This window comes from Drosophila miranda, chromosome XR (genome assembly GCF_003369915.1).
Source record: "Drosophila miranda strain MSH22 chromosome XR, D.miranda_PacBio2.1, whole genome shotgun sequence".
Lineage (NCBI taxonomy): Eukaryota > Metazoa > Arthropoda > Insecta > Diptera > Drosophilidae > Drosophila > Drosophila miranda.
This window is the reverse complement of record NC_046674.1, coordinates 43,360,232-43,379,935: the sequence shown is the minus strand read 5'-3', so window position 1 is coordinate 43,379,935 and position 19,704 is coordinate 43,360,232. Positions and strand designations below refer to the sequence as shown.

The following is a 19,704-nucleotide window of genomic DNA, read 5'->3' as shown; positions in this document are numbered from 1 at the left end:
TTATATTTATTATATTAATTATTCCTATTTATCTATTTATTTATTAACCGCCCGTAATGATAAGATGAAGGGGGAATGAATAGGCAGGCTTAGTGTATCGATGATAACGTGTAAAAGTAGTAAAAGTGCACATTTGTGCTGTTATACGCAAAAATGTATTACTTGCCAACGTTCCGATAACCAAATCGGAATGCGTCAGATGCTTACACCAAAACGAAATTTGTTGTTGCTGTGGCCAATTTTGTCCGAACCAAATTTGAGGTTGGGTTAAAATAAAATTATTTATAAAGAAAGCACAAGTTAAATTACCCTGATATAGGTATCAAGTTTATGTTAATGCATCAATAAGTCATCTATTTTTTTCCTTTTGCAATTAAGGTTCGTTTTGTTGTATAAAAAGCCGTTTACTTTTCATTTCGTCAACGAAAATGTTTTCGTTTTGAAAACGAAGAAATCTTGCGGAATGGGAAAAAGAGAGCCCCAATTTATGTGATTTCAAAAGTAAATCGGAAAACTTTTGTGAAAGTGAAAAACGGAGCCTGGCTGAATATCAAACACACCAAGTGAACAGTTAAAAATGCAAGTGCAGCGGCCAGCAGCCCTAACTCGAGCGCAATGTCGCGACCACCAGACCCAAAATTGCTCACACAGTGCACTATGGTCCAGAATTCGTTTTTTTTGGCATAAAATCGAAATTTTTATGTGAATGGATTACGTTCTTTCTTACAAATTATCAAAGTAAATTCATCATACATATTAAAAATGAAAAAAAAAAATTATTTAGCTTCCCTGAAGCTTTTTGCGAGCTTTTGAAAGTGAACAATCGATCAGCTGATTTTGGGAAAAAAATTGGCGCCAAATTACTTGTTTACATTTTTACGTGACGATCGAGTAAATTTGCTCAAATAAATTCGGCTAAAAATGGAAAATGAAGATAAAGGTATGTAGTATCTAATGTATTTAGTTATTTTATGTGTAGTCCCAAGATTTAAGTGTTGTGCAATGTCCAATTTATGTGTATTTTTGTAGAAAATTTAGCTGCGTCCCCTGTGTTTCGTAGAATATAACAAATGAACTGAGTTCTGCTGAGAAAAACTAACTATGTGAGTTTGTACCTACAACTGTTGTAATTGACTGGAAAGTAACAACTTTGGCCCGTTTTGGCCCCTTTTCTTTAAATTTGTTAACATTCAGGAAAGTTCTAGTTTTTGCATAGCGATCTCATCGATATTCGGCGCAACAATCGACAAAAAAAATCTGTCTCACATTGGATTTACAGTAAAATCAATAACAACCATTTGGAAAATGAAAAAAAAACAGAAATAGATCAAAAAATCAGTAATTTTGAATCCTTCATTAAAAGAAACCTTCTGAAGTGCAACAAAATGATGGAACGGTTTATGACCACTCATGCTAAATGGATGGCTTCTAAAATAACTATTATTGTTGATGAAAATTGTAAGACACCAAAGAAAATGGGACGTCCAACATTACATTATACAAATGCAGGGACAAGATTAAAAAGGAAACTGGCGTCTGATCTTGCAAATGATAATAATAATAACACGAATCTTTTTATGCATGCTGCGGCAGTTTCTGCTAAGAAAGAACGCAAGACCGACGTGGCTTTTGTCCTAACAAAAACAATTAGAACACCTGAATACCTGACTGAATCGAAAAAGCTTCTTCAATTGCAAAAGCCCATTCCACTTTCACCAGATGAAGCTTTAGCTTACCTCCTGGAAAATTCACTCAACAAACAGCAGTATACAAACACTAGGCTTTTAAATAAAAGTCATAACTGCGACATTTATCCTAGCTATAATCAAGTAATGGAAGCTAAATTACAGTGCCGACCAGAGTGCATAGAAGTAATGGAAACTACTGCTCTAGTGCCATTACAAAATCTTTTGGATCATACAGCACATCGAATAATTAAATTGCAGTCCGATGTTTCAAGCAGTTCCCGGATGCATCTGAAATCAAATTAATCTGCAGCTACGGATTTGATGGCTCAACGGGTCATAGTATATACAAGCAGAAGTTTTTAACTGAAATACCTGGCAGTCAGCTTTCAGATCATTCTTTATTTGTAACTTCTGTTATACCCATACAAATTACAGACACTTATCATCGGAACATCTGGATAAATAGAACACCGCAGTCTATTAGATTTTGCAGACCGCTAAAAATTGATCTAGTAAAAGAAACTACTGCACACATAATTATAGAAAAAAAGATTTAGATTTTCAAATTAACACTCTTAAACCCTTTGTTTATAAATTAGTTGAGAATGTTGACATAGTAGTTACCTATGAAATGCATATGAGACTTATAGATGGAAAAGTGCTGAACGTATTAACTGGAACTAAATCTACTCAATGTTGTCCAATATGTGGAGTCACCCCGACAAAAGTATTGGAAATTACAGATTTTAGTTCAGAAACCTTTACCCCAAAGCTTGGAGCTTTGAAATTTGGAGTAAGTCCATTACATGCTTGGATCCGGTTTCTAGAATTTGTCTTGAACATATCATACAGAATAGAGATACAAAAATGGCATATAAAAGGTGATAATAAGATTAAAATGAGCACTCGGAAAAAATATATTCAGGAAAAGATTTTGAAAGATATGGGTCTACGTATAAGCATGCCAAAACAGAATGGCAACGGAAATAGCAATGATGGGAATACGGCAAGAAGAGCTTTTGCGAACACTAAGCTACTATCAACCATAACCAACTTTAGCGAAGCCCTTTTAAATAATTTTTACATAATCTTAATCGCAATTTCGTGTAACTATTATATAAATTCGGAAAAATTTCGTTCTTTTTGGGAGAGTACTTTTTGCTTATATATGCAAACATATCCGTGGTACCCAATGTCCCCAACGATTCATAAAGTATTAGTCCACGGTTTTCAAATAAACAATTCGACGTTGGTTCCACTTGGATGTTTAGGAGAAAATGCTTCAGAGGAACGGAATAAAATGTACAAAAAAGACAGATTATCACATGCAAGGAAAAATAGTCGGGTAAATACTATGACTGACATTTTTTATAGAGCGATAGATTCCTCGGATCCATTACTATCGAGTGTCTGTTTAAAGGAGAGGGAAAGGAAAAACAAGAAAAAGCCTCTTTCCAAAGAAGTATTAAGTCTTCTGGAATTGTCCTCTACCGAAAGCAAAGATTCATGTGAATACGAAAACGACTCGCAATCTGATTCTGATTCTGATTATAATATATACTACATAGAACTAGAAGAAGAAGATGAGGTCATTTAAGAAAAAAATTAGTGTGTAATAAATTTCCATAGTTTAAATATAAATATAGATAATTTTAAATAAGATATTAAATATAATGATTTAACAACAAAATGTAATAAATTTGAAGTATGTAATTTACATTTCCGATTTTATGCAAAAAAAAAAACAATTTCTGGACTATAGCGGTGGAGGGTGGTGGGTGGTCCTGGAGGGTGGTGAGGGGTGGTGTGTTGCAAGAACAAGTAAAAGTATACAAGTATATGTACAAAATTTAAAAGCTCTAGCTCTAATTTCGAGCTCTGTGTTAAACAAATCTGAGGTGCTGGCTATATCATGCTGGGGAAGGGGGGTGATGTCGTGGTCGAATCTAAAAAAAAAAAAACCGAAATTTTATAAAAATACTCAAAATAATTGTGCAAAGTTTCAAGGCTCTAGCTTTAAAACTAGACTTTATGCCAAAAAAAAACGACGTCTGGACCATAGTGCAGTGGGACAAAACAACGTTCTTAGAACCAAAATACATATCAATAAACAGAACAGATCAGAAATCTTTTGACAACATCTCCCCTTTTATAATAAAAAAAGTCATAGATTACCAGTGTTGCGGTGAAGTAGACTCGGTTAAAAAAATCAGAGACGGATCACTTCAAGTCAAAACAAAAGGAACAGCCCAGGCTACTAGATTTCTGAAAATAACCAAATTCCACGACTTCGAAGTAATAGCAACCGAGCACAAAACACTAAACTTCTTCAAAGGGGTCATCTACTCCAACGACTTGCGGAACATTGATATTGACGAAATCAAAAAAGAACTCAAACCTCAAAAAGTGATTGACGCAATCAAAATACTTAAACAGAAAGACAACGTACTCCATGAAACGGGACTCATCATCGTTACATTCGACATACCAACTCAACCCCAACATTTAATGATCGGTTACGAACGAGTAAACGTACGTCCGCAAACACCTGGCCCTCTGAAATGCCGCAACTGCCAAAAATACGGCCACCCTTCCAAATACTGCAGATCCCCAAAGATCTGTATAAACTGCTCGGAAATTCATCCTGCTGACGATGAACTATGCTCTAAGCCAAAGCTTTGCAGTAACTGCAAATTCAACACCGACATCCAGAATAACCACAGCCCCACAGACAAAAACTGCCCTGAAATCCTCAAACAAAAGGAAATCACAATAATCAAAACAATAGAAAAAGTAGATTACTCCACCGCAAAGAAAATTTACCACCAACGGAACCCTCATCAATCCACACCATATGCTGAAGTAGCCCGCCATCAACAACCAAAACCTCATAACACCGAAACATCTACCACATTATCACACACCTCTAACCTATCACACCAAATAAGACCAATCAAAGACACATCCAATTAAACCTAAGCCAACTTCATCCCAACAACCCCCTACCAGTCAACAACAAGAAATGGATATGGACACCGATACTACGGAAACCGCCAAAAACAACAAAAACTCGAAAACTATCCAAGAATCTGACCGTAGACTCAGAAGCCAGACTAAGGAAAAAGACAAATTTAACCTGGTAACCAAACACCTCAAAGCCAAAGATAAAACTGAAAAAAATAAGACCCCAAACGCAAACCTAGCCCTTTTATCTAATAATGCATTAGCAAGCCAAACTTACAGAGAAGACGATCTATAACAAAAAACAAAACACTACTCCCACTAACATATAATGCTCAAAATAATACAATGGAATATCCACGGATACAAAAATAACTATATAGAATTACAAACACTCATGAAAACCCACAACCCTTAAATTATAGCCCTACAGGAAACCCACATAAATAATCCCATCTCACTCCCAATCCCTATTAACTTTAGCCTAAACTGCAACAAACCCCACAAATGCGTTCGGTGGCACAGCTCTCCTCATTCACAACTCCATCTCCTATACCCAAATTCAACTCAACGCAGACTTTGACGCAGTAGGCCTCACCATAAAGTCCAAATCAAATATCAATATCATATCCGCCTACATCCCCCCTAACAAATCCTTCAACACCCGTAACCTCGAAAACGTCCTCACCCTGACAAACGACCACACCATTGTTCTAGGAGACTTCAACAGCTGGCGCCCCTACTAGGGCTCTTTACCTCAAAACCGCCCTTCAAACTGAAAAGAGCCGACTGGGACCTCTACCAAAAACACTTCCAAATACTCAGCTCCACTACCCAAACAAGCGACAAGGTCAACAGAGAAAACGCTCTAAATAAAAAAAGAATAATCCAAAGCGCCCATCTTTCCATCCCCCAAAACACCACCTTCTCCCTCCTCCGTACCGTTCCCTGGTGGAACAACGAACTAACAATCCTTAAAAGTTTAAAAACCACTAAATGGAATAAACTCAAACGAGACATAAACAACACCACCTACATAGAATATAAAAAAGCAAATGCCAAATTCAAAAGAGCAATCAGAGAAGCTAAGCAGAAATCGATTCTTGACTTCACAGCCCAAATACACCCTAAATCAGGCACATCCTCAACATGGTCTAACATCAGACGACTATGCGGACTTTACCCTGTAAAAAACATTCACAATATCTTTAACCCACACACCCAAACAAACACAACCAACCAAACCGAAATAGCCAACTCCTTCGCCCACACGTGGTCAGATGAAGCTCACGATCGTAATTTCTCCCCAACATTCATAGAATTCTCATCAGCTCTGTACTCCCTGAAAGGCAACACCCCCGGCCTCGACCGAATCTCATACTCCATGATAAACGAGGGGGAACGTTGTGAGTTGCTGCGGACACCGCAACTCTACAGTTATACCCGATACTAAGTCAGTATGGCTCTCCTCCGGCAGACGCCGCTAATATTAAACGACACGACAAGGAGTGCGTGCGAGAGAGACAGAAAATCAGTCTGAGCGTGACGTCGGGTGCTGCGTAGCCAGTGCAAATTGATTTGTTCCTTTTGGCTATAAAAATGATCTGATCTGATCCAGATTCAGCAATCTGATATATATGATCATTATCTATGATTCTGCGTTTTTAGTTTTCTCGTATCCTCAATATTGTGGATGCAACAGATTTTCGTCCTTTGTGGGGGCGGAAGGGGGTGGGGCGAAATTTTGAGATATACGTTTTATAGTGAGATCTAACAGGAGTGCGGATACCAAATTTGGTTACTCTAGCCTTGATAGTCTCTGAGATTTGTGAATATCCCCAGACTTTCATCCTTTGCGGGAGCGGAAGGGGGTGTGGCGAAATTTTGAAACAAACTCGTCTCGGTCCGATATATTAGGAGTGTGGATACCAAATTTGGTTGCTCTAGCTTTTGTAGTCTGTGAGATCTAGGCGCTAATGTTTTACTCTAAGCAAAGCCGCCTATGCTACGTGTGTGTTAGAGAGAGACAGGGCGAGAAAAAATGAAATTGTTTTCTTGATGCTGGCTATAATAATAATACGATCCAATTCAGATTCCGCAGTCTTAAAGATATGGTCATTCTCTACAATTCTACGTTTTTGGTTTTCTCATATCTTTAAAATTGTGGATGCCACAGATTTTCGTCCTTTGTGGGGGCGGAAGTGGGCGGGGCAAAGTTTTGAAATATTCTTGTAGCAGTGACATATCACAGAAGTCTGGATCCAAAACATCGTTGCTCTCGCTCTTATAGTCTTTGAGCACTAGGCGCTGAAGGGGACGGACAGACGGACAGACGGACAGACAGACATGGCTCAATCGACTCGGCTATTGATGCTGATCAAGAATATATATACTTTATGGGGTCGGAAACGATTCCTTTTGGACGTTACACACATCCACTTTTACCACAAATCTAATATACCCCAATACTCATTTTGAGTATCGGGTATAAAAACGCACCCCCCACCCTCAAAATCAGAATAATAAACCACTTTAACAAAATACTCGACCCATACATCCCACAATCGCTCAAACTCAGCCTAGTCCTCCCGATTCTAAAACCACAAAAACCACTAACAGACATAAAATCCTACAGACCCATATCACTTAATTCATGTCTAGCCAAAACGCTCGATAAGATAGTGGCAAAAAGGTTGTGGTGGTTTGTTTTGAACAACAAATTAATTCACAACAGCCAACTAGGTTTTAAAAGAGGCAAATCGGTAATAGATAGTCTACTCTACGTAGACCACCTAGCTACCAGAGCCATTGCCCTAAAAAAACATCTAACCTTAATATCCCTTGAGTTCACCAAAGCTTTCGACAAAATAGGAATCCACTCCATTATTCAACAACTAAAAAAATGGAAAGTAGGTCCACGAATGTTACAATATGTCATAAACTTCATGTCAAACAGGAAAATCCTCGTGAAAAGTGGCTCGAACCTCTCGAACACCGTACCACTCCCCAACGGCATACCCCAAGGCTCCCCCATCTCAGTTATCCTTTTTCTTATAGCCTACAACCCACTCTCCGAAATCTTATCCTTTCACAAGCAGATCACATTCAGTGCATACGCCGACGACTTCCTCCTTATCATCCAACACAGCAAAAGCAAAGCCCCACAACCGCCATCCAAACAATCCTCAACCAAATAAACAACTCTCCAATGACAAAAGCCAACTCCTACACATATGTCGCAAACATAACTGCAAACCAAAATTCCTTACTGGCAACACATCCATCAACCAAAACAGCTCACTCAGACTACTAGGCCTCACACTCAACTCCAGATACAACTGGATTTCGCACATCAATAAACTCAAAATAGACCTTGCCAAGCCACTGGGCATTATCAAACACCTCTCATCTTTAAAAAGGCAACTGCGACACCTCAACACTTGTACAAAATATGAAATCTCTAATCATAGCCAAAGTAGACTTCTGCCTCCCCATATACGGATACGTTCCAAAAAGCCAGTTTAACCGCCTGAAAACTACGATTAATGCAGCAACAAGAGTTGCCCTGGGTGCATTCCGCACCACACCCACTAACAACCTTCTATCCGAAGCCAACTTACACACCTTGGAAAACAAGCGAGATTTTCTAACGGGCAAAATATTTAAAAACCTCATCCACGCTAAAGACATCCGCCTAAACTCACTCCCAAAAAACCTAAAAAAAAACACAGACTGCTAAGCATGATTGACAGAGCCAAATAAATCTCCCAGAATAACCTCATACCGTTCTCCCCGATTAAAACCTCCAACACCAATAAATTCAACATGACAACCATCCTTAAATCAACCAACATCACCCTATCCAAACACGATAAAAACACCACCCCTCCAATAGTCTTCCAACAACTCTTCCACTCCATCAAATTCAACCTTCACCAACACACCTTCCTATACACAGACGGGTCTAAAGCAGTAGGCATTACCAGCTATAGCATCTGCAGTGAGACATCAACCATAAAATCCGGACTACTTCCACAGTACTCCTCAGTCCTTTCCAGCGAAATTATAGCTATCCACGAAGCCATTTTATTAAGCCGCAACAAACGCGGAAGATACGCTATTTGCACAGATTCACTCTCCTCAATTACCGCAATTACCAATCCCAACAATTCCTCGTACTACCCCACCACAATCCGTAACCTCGTCACCAAACTATTCCCAAAAAAAACCAATAATCTGGATACCTAGCCACATTGGCATAAAAGGGAACGAAATTGCTGACACCGCAGCCAAAATTACCTCCAAACAACCCCTCATATATACCCCCAATCATAATTCTAACGACATCTAACTATTCCTTAAGAAAATCCTCCTATCGAAACAAACAGACCTCCTCACTAAGATTTTCCCCTAGTACCAACAAGTTATCAATCTATCTTCCACTCATCCTCCCCCCAAAAACCTAAACAACCTTAACAGAAGACACCAAGTCATCCTAAACAGACTGAGACTAGGGCACACAAGATTCACCAATGCCCACTACATGGATAAAACATCCTCCAACGCATGCCCACTGTGCCACAACCCAACCATAGACATAAGACACATACTATACACATGCCCCGCCCTCTCTCTTCAAAGATCCTCAATATTCCATAACACCGACCCCATGCAATACATCTCCAACCCTAACAACAATAACGCAAAAATAATCGTCAACTACCTAGTTCAATCCAAAATTAGTTAACTAGATAATAATTTCTTCACAACATACATACATATAATAACGTATAAAACCAACCCTGTACATATGTATATATGTGTACATACACACTCAAATGTATAATAATACCATAGTGAGCTTAAGGCCTCAGTAGCTATAGCCCCATACCTTGTTAATACCTAGTTTTAACTATTTATTAGCTTTATATAATAATAATAAAAATACACTGTTCATCCCAACCATGATGAGTGCGTTCACTTGCGTTTGTTGTTGGTAGTTGGTAGTTGGTACAATATTCGTAGTCCAACATCATTTCAGCAATTGAAAACAGTTAAGGAACATCGCGAAGAAAGTCAACGATTGCATTTGTTGGAGGCTGATACGCATTTGGATGTTACTCTTTTTGATGTATCGGTTTCAGCTCCACATCAAATAAGGATATTTTTTTTCAATCATTATTGCAACATGTTTTCCATCGAATTCGATTGAATTATGGACAAAGTACTGAGATCACATGGCGGAAGATATTTTGCATCGAATGCGTCGTATTAATACTAATTCCGAAATAGAATTTCCAACAAAAATTTATAATAAATCATTGATTATGATTAGCTCAAGTATGACATCACCTGATGTATTTAATCAAGTATAGCGGTGTAAACACCTATTTGGTCGTAACGAATTATGTTAATTTTAACAAACAAATATTATAAAGTTGAATTATCAGCAAAGAAGGGCCTACGATACAATCCTGGGTAAGGTGAACAATAGGGGCTGTAAGCCTCCAAATCAGCAAGGATGCGGAGGACCTGGTCTGAAGTTGAGGCAGCTACCCATGACATTGAGGGTGCTGCAGATCAACTTGCATAAGAGCTAGCGTCGATGGAGCTCCTCATGGCATGAATCAAGGGTCCGTCGTTATAGCTTAACCTCAAACTACAACATATTCTACTCACCACCGGTAAGCAGGAACAGAACCGTCGTACTCGTACGAAAAGGAATCAATACTTACCTTATGTGCCATTATGACAGTAATGATGCTGGATACTACGGAAAAGCGCCTTCTGGTAGCTTCCTGCTACATGGCCCGCACCACCCGAGGAAAGAAGAAGCTTGGTGGGAGAAGCTGGTTCCAAAGGCCAGCAACTTCTCATTGGAAAGGCTCTATTGAAACCCCCGGAATACAAACTATGTCAAGTTTAAGAAGACAGTTTGGTAGAAACTAGCGACTCCGCGCTCAATGAAATCCGCGGAAGATATAGAGGCGTTCTTAGCGACCTTACCCAAGGAATTACTAGAGGCCTATCTCACATCGTGCCTACCCTCGAGAACGAAAAAAAGGACCAAGCCACTCTGGTGGTCGACGAACTCATCAAGAGATTTGAGAGAATAGCCAAAAAAAAAACCAGCTTATGCGGATGACATAAGCATATGTGAGTATCCATCGATCCTCAGCGCCATAATGGAACGTACACTCAGGGAGATATGTGAGAGGGAGAAAGAAGTCCTACACAGTATTAACGCGGACAAGACGGACCTCATCCTCTTTAACAAGAGGTACACCTCCTTACCAAGAGGAACACGATACGTTCATAAGTGCATCCCTCCAAAAATGACCAAAACTAGGCTTAATCAAAAAAAAAAAAAAAAAAAAAAAAAAAAATTCGAATACTTTGGCACAGTACTGGACAGCAAACTGTCATGAAGGCCCAAATGGTTAAGAGGCCTGTCACCTGCTGTCAACCATACTCACAATTAACTGCGTGGACATTCACGCTCGTCTGACTGCAGGAAAGGCAGCACAACGCCTAATTGCACCAGGGGAAAAGGGCACGGGCACAGCTCAATTGGCTGAGACATGATACGAAAATCTGAATACCGGGCAAATAATGTACCAAGCCATGGCTAGTAGGGAGCACTACACACCTATTTGGAAATTATGCAGTACCAGTTGATGATAATACTGCATTTATCACACTTCCGAAGGATTTTTGCCGATTCACCAATTCTTATGAAGAACTGATTAATAATGTGTTTCCAAACAAAGCACAAAACTGAAAAAATCCTGATTGGTTGAGTGAAAGAGCATTGAACATTGGCACCAAAATATTAGGATGTCAATAAATTGAATTCATCCCTTTAATTTAAAAATTCTAGACGAATTGGTTTCATATAACTCAGTTGATACAAATACGGATGTAAATGATGTGGTGAGTTTTTGCATTCATTCGATTTGCCCGGATTCCCACAACATAATTTACAATTGAAAGTAGGAATGCTTCGTGATTAGTGTGCTTCGTAATATTAACCAACCACGACTTTGCAATGGCCATATTTAATCGAAGAAACTATTTTCAAAAGTAAATTTAAAAGCGAAGATGTTTTGAGTCCCCGCATACTATATTTTTCGCATCCCCAACTATTTGTTACGTGTTCTCGCGTAGGCAAACCATCGGCACTATTTGTTCATGCACAAGACACAAAAAACAAAACATTTTGTGCATCATAAAGTATTGGAGTAATACTATTCGTGATAACTACCTTGAAGGTGGGCTTCAAGGTTATTTCCCAACACTTATTTAACAAATTTACCTATTTTCGTCTCTCGACTCATGGCATCGGCTACGGAGGTCATGGTCCGAAACTTTATATTGTCTAAAGCATGTTAATAGTTTGATCGACCCCTCTTTCTGGCCGGTGCATACGATTTGTCACCTCTTTACAAATCGTCCCACCAGCCCGGATCATCGAGTAGGTATTCTTCGAACTCCATCTGCAACTCCGTCAGCTACATATTCTGTAGCAAAAAACTAGCTTCCCCTAGTACGTTAAAGATTGCCTATCAGAACGTTCGTGGCTTGGGCAGCAAGCTCAACAAGTGACAAATTTAACATTTATAGATCGGATCGTCCATCTCGTGGTGGTGGTGTCCTGATTGCTGTCCGTTCTGACATAACATCCCAACTTTTTTCTGTCGAAGCTCATAACAATATTGAAATTATAGTAGTTAAGCTTCGACTCTCCTCGATAAATCTATTTATATCGTGCTCTTACATCCCACCGTCCTCTGAATTTTCAACCTACATGCTTCATGCAGCCCTTTTTCAAACTGTTTCGTCCCAACTTAATGAGTCCGATTTTCTTATCGTCCTCGGAGATTTCAATCTTCCAAATATTTCCTGGTCTCCATCCAAAGACTCCAACCAGATGTTCCCAATCATGCAGCACGATTTCGTTGATTCTCTGTCCGACTCATCATTGGGTCAGATAAACGGCATATGCAATAGCATTGGTAGGATTTTAGACCTTGTCTTTACTACCGACTCTACGAACACTTTAGTACGCCGAGGTTCCCCTCTATCTTTTCCCGAAGACCTTTACCATCCTACCCTGGAAATAGATGTCCAGCTGCATTCACCTGGTCCCACCAAACCCTGCATAAAGCCTTCAGCTATATTTTGCTTCAAGAGGGCTGATTTTAGCGCACTTTCTCTGATAGATTGGTCATTCCTCGACGACCTTCGTGAGATCGAGCCCGCCACTAACGCTTTCTATAGCACTGTTTTTTCCATATTTCCTACCTTTGTTCCATTAGTTTTCCCTCTCAGAAATCTTTCTGGCCCTATTTGGTTCACTCCGCGGCTAGTAAACCTAAGGAATATAAAATCTCGTTTATATAAGAGGTTTAAACTGTCTGGTTCGCAGTCAGATTTCTCTAAGTATTCAATTGCAAAATCTAAATTTTCAATTTGTGATACCCTTTGCTATAATAGTTATTTGGCAAAATGTAAGCTCAACTTTAAACGAGATCCTAAACAATTCTTTAAGTTTGTTAACTCTAAACGTAATTCTTCACAATATCCCTCTTCTTTACACTTTACTGGTACTTACGCAGATAACAATTCCGATATCGCTAACCTATTTGCTTCAACTTTGCTACTCTGCTCCTTCTAATAACATGGCCTCTATTCTCGCCTCACCTAACGACTATCCTGCCGCGCACTCATATCCTATCCCTTTTAATAGTTCAAGTTGTATCCACCCCCCCTTTATTGATTATGATGGCCTTCTAACTAATTTAAAATCATGTAAATTTTCTTTCTCCACTGGTCCAGATTTGGTTCCCAGTGCCGTGCTCAAACTCTGTGCGGATTCTCTTTGCGTGCCCCTCTTGAAACTGTTCAACCTCTCTCTCGAGCTTGGTGATTTTCCCACCGTCTGGAAAGAATCCTACATAATTCCTATTCATAAAAAGGGGTCTAAATCAGACGTCTCAAACTACCGTTGTATCTCCAATTTATCTTTTTTATTTTTACTTCTCAGCTCCAACACTTTTGTAGTTCCCTGTTATCAGAATCACAGCACGGATTTGTGAAACGTCGCTCCGTTTCGTCTAACCTCCTTGAATTTTCCTCCTTCGTAACTGCCGGATTTGCAAAGCAATGTCAAACTGACGTAGTTTATACTGATTTTAGTAAAGCTTTCGATTCAGTTAATCACAATCTCCTCATCCACAAACTATCTCTACTAGGATTTCCGACTAAACTTCTTCACTGGACTAATGCCTACCTCTGCAATCGTTCTCAGCGTGTCTGCTTCCAATCTTCTCTTTCTAAACCAGTTTTTGTTTTTCTCGGGCCCTTATTATTTAACCTCTTTATCAATGATCTTCCCCAAGTTTTAACTAATTCACGAGTCCTAATGTATGCTGACGATGTCAAGCTATGTTTTTCCTACAGCGATCCGGTGTCCCCGTTTTTTCTTCAATCAGATCTCGACGCTCTCAACAATTGGTGTACTATTAACGCTCTTCCTCTTAACATTTCCAAATGTAACGTCATGACCTTCCATCGCAACAAGCCTTACCTTTTTGACTTTACAATTAATAACATTTCCTTGGAACGCCTGTACAAAGTTAATGACTTAGGCATTATCTTCGTTCCGAACTTATGTTTTAATTCTCATATATCCGCTATTTTGAATAAAGCCAAAGGAGTCCTTGGCTTTATCAAAAGATGGTCGAAAGAATTTTCTGACCCCTATACCACTAAACTACTCTACGTTTCTCTTGTACGGCCTATTTTGGAATATGGTTCCTGTATCTGGTCTCCCCATTACCAAAAATATCAAGATATGCTTGAGTCCGTTCAAAAACAATTCCTTATCTTTGCCCTGCGCGGACTTAATTGGGACCCCTCTCGTCATCTTCCTTCTTATGAGAGTCGGCTGCGCCTCATTAACTTGCACTCTCTTGAAAGCCGTAGAACTTGTCATGGAATTCTCTTTCTCCACAAACTTCTCCTAGGCGAGGTTGAATCTTCGGCCCTCATTAGCCTTATCAGAATTGCTGTCCCATCCCGCCCGACTAGGCATTACTTTCCACTCCGTCTTCCTCTCTGTCCTTCAAACTACTCTGACCATGAATCTTTCCGTAGCCTTTGCCGCGATTACAATAAATTTTTCCATCTTTTTTCCTTTGATACTTGCGCTTCCAAAGTAAAATCTTCTTTAAAGAATAATTTAAGTTAACTTCTTTCGGCCTTGTATTGTGTTACCGTACTTTCCAGTAGCAGATAATTTTATGATTTGTACATTCCTATTTTTAAACAGTTTAACTGTCCATAGTTGAACTCTAAACATTAAACATTAAACATTAAACAAAGGTTTCGTTTAAAGGGAGTTTGATAATATGGGGTGACATGGGGTGGCTTGAAGGCGACATATATAACCTGCGCAGATGAGCGCTCTGTTTAGCTATTTAAACCATCGGTAGAGTACCATCGGCGAGCTCTACGCTGGGGCGAAGCAAGGCACCAAAGTGCCCGTCCATAATAGGGGCAGGTTCGGGGAAGCATCCAAAAACGCCTTCACGGCAGGATTTCCCTTATACAAAACTAGGGGGAACGAGTGGGAACGTTGTGATCCGCGTCAAAGACCGCGGCTCTACATTTATACACGATACTCGTTCGATCTTTCTCGTTTTCCTCCACCAGACGGGGTAGCGCAGCCACTGCAATTTCATTAGTTCCTTCTGGCTATAATACTGATTCGATCTGATTGAGATAATCTTGAGGTATGGTAACTTTCTATGATTCTGTTTTAGATTTTCTCGTATCTTTAAAATTGTGGACGCCACAGATTTTCGTCCTTTGTAGGGGCGGAAGGGGGGATATCACAGAAGTCTGGATACAAAAGATTAGTTGCTAAAGCTTGTAAAGTCTCTGAGATCTAGCCGCTCATCGGGACGGACGGACGGATGGACGGACACAGCTATATCGACTTGGCCTGTGGTTTGGTTATAAAATATGAAAACTACGAATTGATCGACTTCACTATGTACCAACAAATTTCCGCTGTGAACCAAACCTAGTTTTCCTGATAGATTTGGGGCTTAAAAATATTTAAAGATTTTTTTTATTTTTGTTAGGTTTAGTTTTTTTTGAACTTTTTAATTTTGTTTGGTTAGGTTTGGTTTTTTTTTTTATTTCTTAAAGATGTTTTTTTTTACTGTTTTTTCAGAATGTGTGCTTCTTCTTTTTCACATAAATTAATTATCTTACGCCTTTTTCTGAAAGGCTGATATATGCAGCTGTAAATTGAACACAAAAATTTTGCAGTTTAAGCGTACCGTCTGGAAAATATTAAGCTTTTCAATTAAAAATTGATAATTTTTGCGGATAATTTTTTCAAAAATTTTTCTTTGAAAATACAATCTACCGTAATTTAATTAGGTTATGTGAGAAAAAGAAACAAAACCTCCGAAAAATAACAGTAAAAACGAGGGGGAATGTTGTGAGTTGCTGCGGATACCGCAACTCTACATTTATACCCGATACTTAGTCAGTATGGCTCTCCTCCGGCAGACGCCGCTAATATTAAACGACACGACAAAGAGTGCGTGCGAGAGAGACAGAAAATCAGTCTGAGCGTGACGTCGGGCGCTGCGTAGCCACTGCAAATAGAATTGTTCCTTTTGGCTATAAAAATGATCCGATCTGATCCAGATTCAGCAACCGGATAGATATGGTCATTATCTATGATTCTGCGTTTTTAGTTTTCTCGTGTGTGTTAGAAGGAGACAGGGCGAGAAAAAATGAAATTGTTTTCTTGATGCTGGCTATAATAATAATACGATCCAATTCAGATTCCGCAGTCTTAAAGATATGGTCATTCTCTACAATTCTACGTTTTTGGTTTTCTCATATCTTTAAAATTGTGGATGCCACAGATTTTCGTCCTTTGTGGGGGCGGAAGTGGGCGGGGCAAAGTTTTGAAATATTCTTGTAGCAGTGACATATCACAGAAATCTGGATCCAAAACATCGTTGCTCTAGCTCTTATAGTCTTTGAGCACTAGGCGATAATAGGGACGGACAGACGGACGGACGGACAGACGGACAGACAGACAGGGCTCAATCGACTCGGCTATTGATTCTGATCAAGAATATATATACGTTATGGGGTCGGAAACGATTCCTTCTGGACGTTACACACATCCATTTTCACCACAAATCTAATATACCCCAATACTCATTTTGAGTATCGGATATAAAAACAGCGATTTAAAAAAAAGTAACCTGTTCAAAGTGACCGCCACGATAATTAGTTATCGATCCCTTACAACACTGCGCATGTGCCCTGCTGCATATCGAAGTTTCTTCTTTCGGCTCAGTCTCTTGCGTACATTACTCAAAAACACAGACATATGTACAATTATGTATACTGATCTTCTGTTGCATTATCAAATAAAATAATTTAACAGGTAATGGACCCAGGCACCCAGACAGTATAAAACAGAAACAGTGAGAAACAATAAACATTGTTTGGTGCTTAGTGAAAAGCAGTGCTAAAAAAAAAAGCATAGACTCATTGGCGTGTGTGTGTACACAGAAAAGTAAAAGAACAAGTTAAACAAATTCAACAGAGATTCGCATTGTGTTTTTTGATTAGAATTATGCAGCGAATCGGACCGTTGCCGTGGCTTAAAGTCCAAAGTAAAGAAGTCCCAACGGATCAAGAAACACAAAAGCGAATAAGTATCAAAAATGAGTGGAAATATGAATTTCAATATTGAGAAACTGGACGAAAACAATTATAGCACACTTCCCATGTGATGAGAAGTGTTCTCATACAAAATGATTTGTGGTCAATCGTCAGTGGCAAAATTGAGCTTAGTGAAACCGCAACAAATTAGCAACGTGCAGATTTTGAACTAAGGGATCGAAAGGCGTTGGCGTCAATTTTACTTTGTGTTAAATCGACCCAACTGAACAATATTAAAAATTGTGTATCGTCGTCGCAGGCATGGCAAAAACTAAATAAAATTCACAGGACCAGCAAGGGTAGTGCTTTTAATTAAGCAATTGTTGACGTTAAAAATGTCGGATGGTATAAGTGCACAGGAATATTTGCAGAAATTTCAGGTGGTGCACGAGGATTTAGCAGAGGTCAACATAAAGGTTGATGAATAGATTTTATCTGTTGTGTTGCTAAATGGTTTGCCTAAATCTTATGAAAGTTTTGTTGTTGCGATTGAGACGCGAGATGATTTGCCGAGCTTGAGTATGCTAAAAATAAAAATTTCTGAAGAAGCGAATAGGCAGGAAGATAGCATTAGCAAGGAAAATTCAAGTAGCGCGGAACTACACTTTAGTTATGACAACAAAAATTTTAAGAAAAACTTTAAAAAGGGCAAAAAGTGTTTTAAGTGCGGAAAGGAAGGGCATTTTAAATCAGAATGCCGTGTTAAAAGTAAGCAGGAACAAGCAAACAACAAGGGCGCAAACAATAAAAGCGGGGAAAACCAGAGATGCCAAAGTGGAATTTGAAAAATATGTACCAATCTTAAATTTAGCTAAGCCAAATGACCAGATGCATGGTGCATAGAAACGCTTTGTGTCGTTCACGGAAGATAATCAAAAAGTATTTTTAGCCGGCGGTAAATCACTTATTGCGGAAGGGCATGAAACTGTTCAAGTAAAGTTCGGTGATAGATCCGTTACGCTGAAAAATGTTATCTTGGTACTAGATTTGCAGTAAAATTTTATATCGGTCACAAAAGTATTAAAATATGTTGAAAAAAAGTTGTGTTTGGAAAATGGATTGTTTATGGTTCAGGACTATCATGAAAAGTGTATGAACATTGTAAATGTTGAGGCAGATGCATTCAAATGGCACAATAGGTTTGGCCATGCACATTTTGACGCATTAAAGGAAATGGTTAATAAGGAGATGGTAATAGGTATCAAGAGCATACACAAGCCAAAACAAGTGTGTGCAACATGCGCAATAAGTAAAATTTGCGTGCAACCATTTCATTCGAGCACAAACAGGTCAAAGGGCGTACTAGACTTAATACATACAGATGTATGCGGTCAAATGCAAAAGCAGTTAATGGGAGGCAATCGATATTTCGCCACATTAATTGATGATTGTTCAAGATATGTGTCAGTAAGTTTCCTCACACAGCTCTCCTCATTCACAACTCCATCTCCCATACCCAAATTCAACTCAACGCAGACTTTGACGCAGTAGGCGTCACCATAAGGTCCAAACCAAATCTCAATATCATATCCGCCTACATCTCCCCTAACAAATCCTTCAACACCCGTAACCTCCAAAACGTCCTCACCCCGGCAAACGACCACACCATTGTCCTAGGAGACTTCAACAGCTGGCACCCTTACTGGGGCTCACCTAAGGCCAACTGCAGAGGGAAAACAATAGCCTCATTCCTAGACCGCTCGAACTTCATCCTACTAAATGACAATACTCCGACCCACTTCTCAACACACAAAACATTCACCCACATCGATCTCTCACTTGCAACATCCAGAATTGCTCCAGAGATCCTCTGGCAAGTGATAGATGACCTTTACGGTTCTGACCACTTTCCCATCTTACTTACACTATTCAACACTCCCTCTCCCTATCCCCCCTCCCCCTTCACCCCTAAACCTACTTTCAATCTCAAAAACGCAGACTGGGATCTCTTCAGGAAACATACAGCCCGCTTCATCTCCACAACCCAATCAAATAACAATGTCAATAGAGAAGCCGCCCTAATAAAAAAAATACTTATCCAAAGTGCCCACCTTTCTATCCCACAAAACACCACCTTCTCTCTCACCCGCACTGTTCCCTGGTGGAACAAACAACTTTCACTCCTCAAAAGAGACAAAGTCGTAAAATGGAACTACCTCAAGCACAACATAAGCAACCATAACATCATAGAATACAAAAAATCAAAAGAGTTTTTTAAAAGAGCAATTAGAGAAGCCAAACGAAAATCGATCCTTGAGTTCACAACCCATATACACCCAAACTCAGATCC

General features: G+C 39.3%; 2 protein-coding genes across 7 annotated transcripts in view; one reads left to right on the top strand and one right to left on the bottom strand.

Moving 5' to 3' along the window:
- Window positions 1-19,704, bottom strand: part of LOC117186126 (broad-complex core protein isoforms 1/2/3/4/5) — a 96,811-nt gene that overhangs the window by 40,552 nt on the left and 36,555 nt on the right. The window lies entirely within an intron of this gene.
- LOC117186127 lies at window positions 22-3,404 on the top strand. Of its 2 annotated transcripts, XM_033386281.1 has the most exons (3): window positions 22-940; window positions 1,030-1,103; window positions 1,195-3,404. In XM_033386281.1, the coding sequence occupies exon 3, from the start codon at window positions 2,320-2,322 to the stop codon at window positions 3,283-3,285; it is 966 nt and encodes a 321-aa protein (XP_033242172.1). In that variant the 5' UTR covers window positions 22-940; window positions 1,030-1,103; window positions 1,195-2,319; the 3' UTR covers window positions 3,286-3,404. The 2 variants fall into 2 exon arrangements, with proteins under 2 accessions (XP_033242172.1, XP_033242171.1); XM_033386280.1 differs by having other exon boundaries at window positions 22-1,103.

Coding starts and splice junctions, on each gene's coding strand:
- LOC117186127 (XM_033386281.1), top strand. CDS start 2,320: ATGCATATGAGACTTATAGATGGAAAAGTGCTGAACGTATTAACTGGA.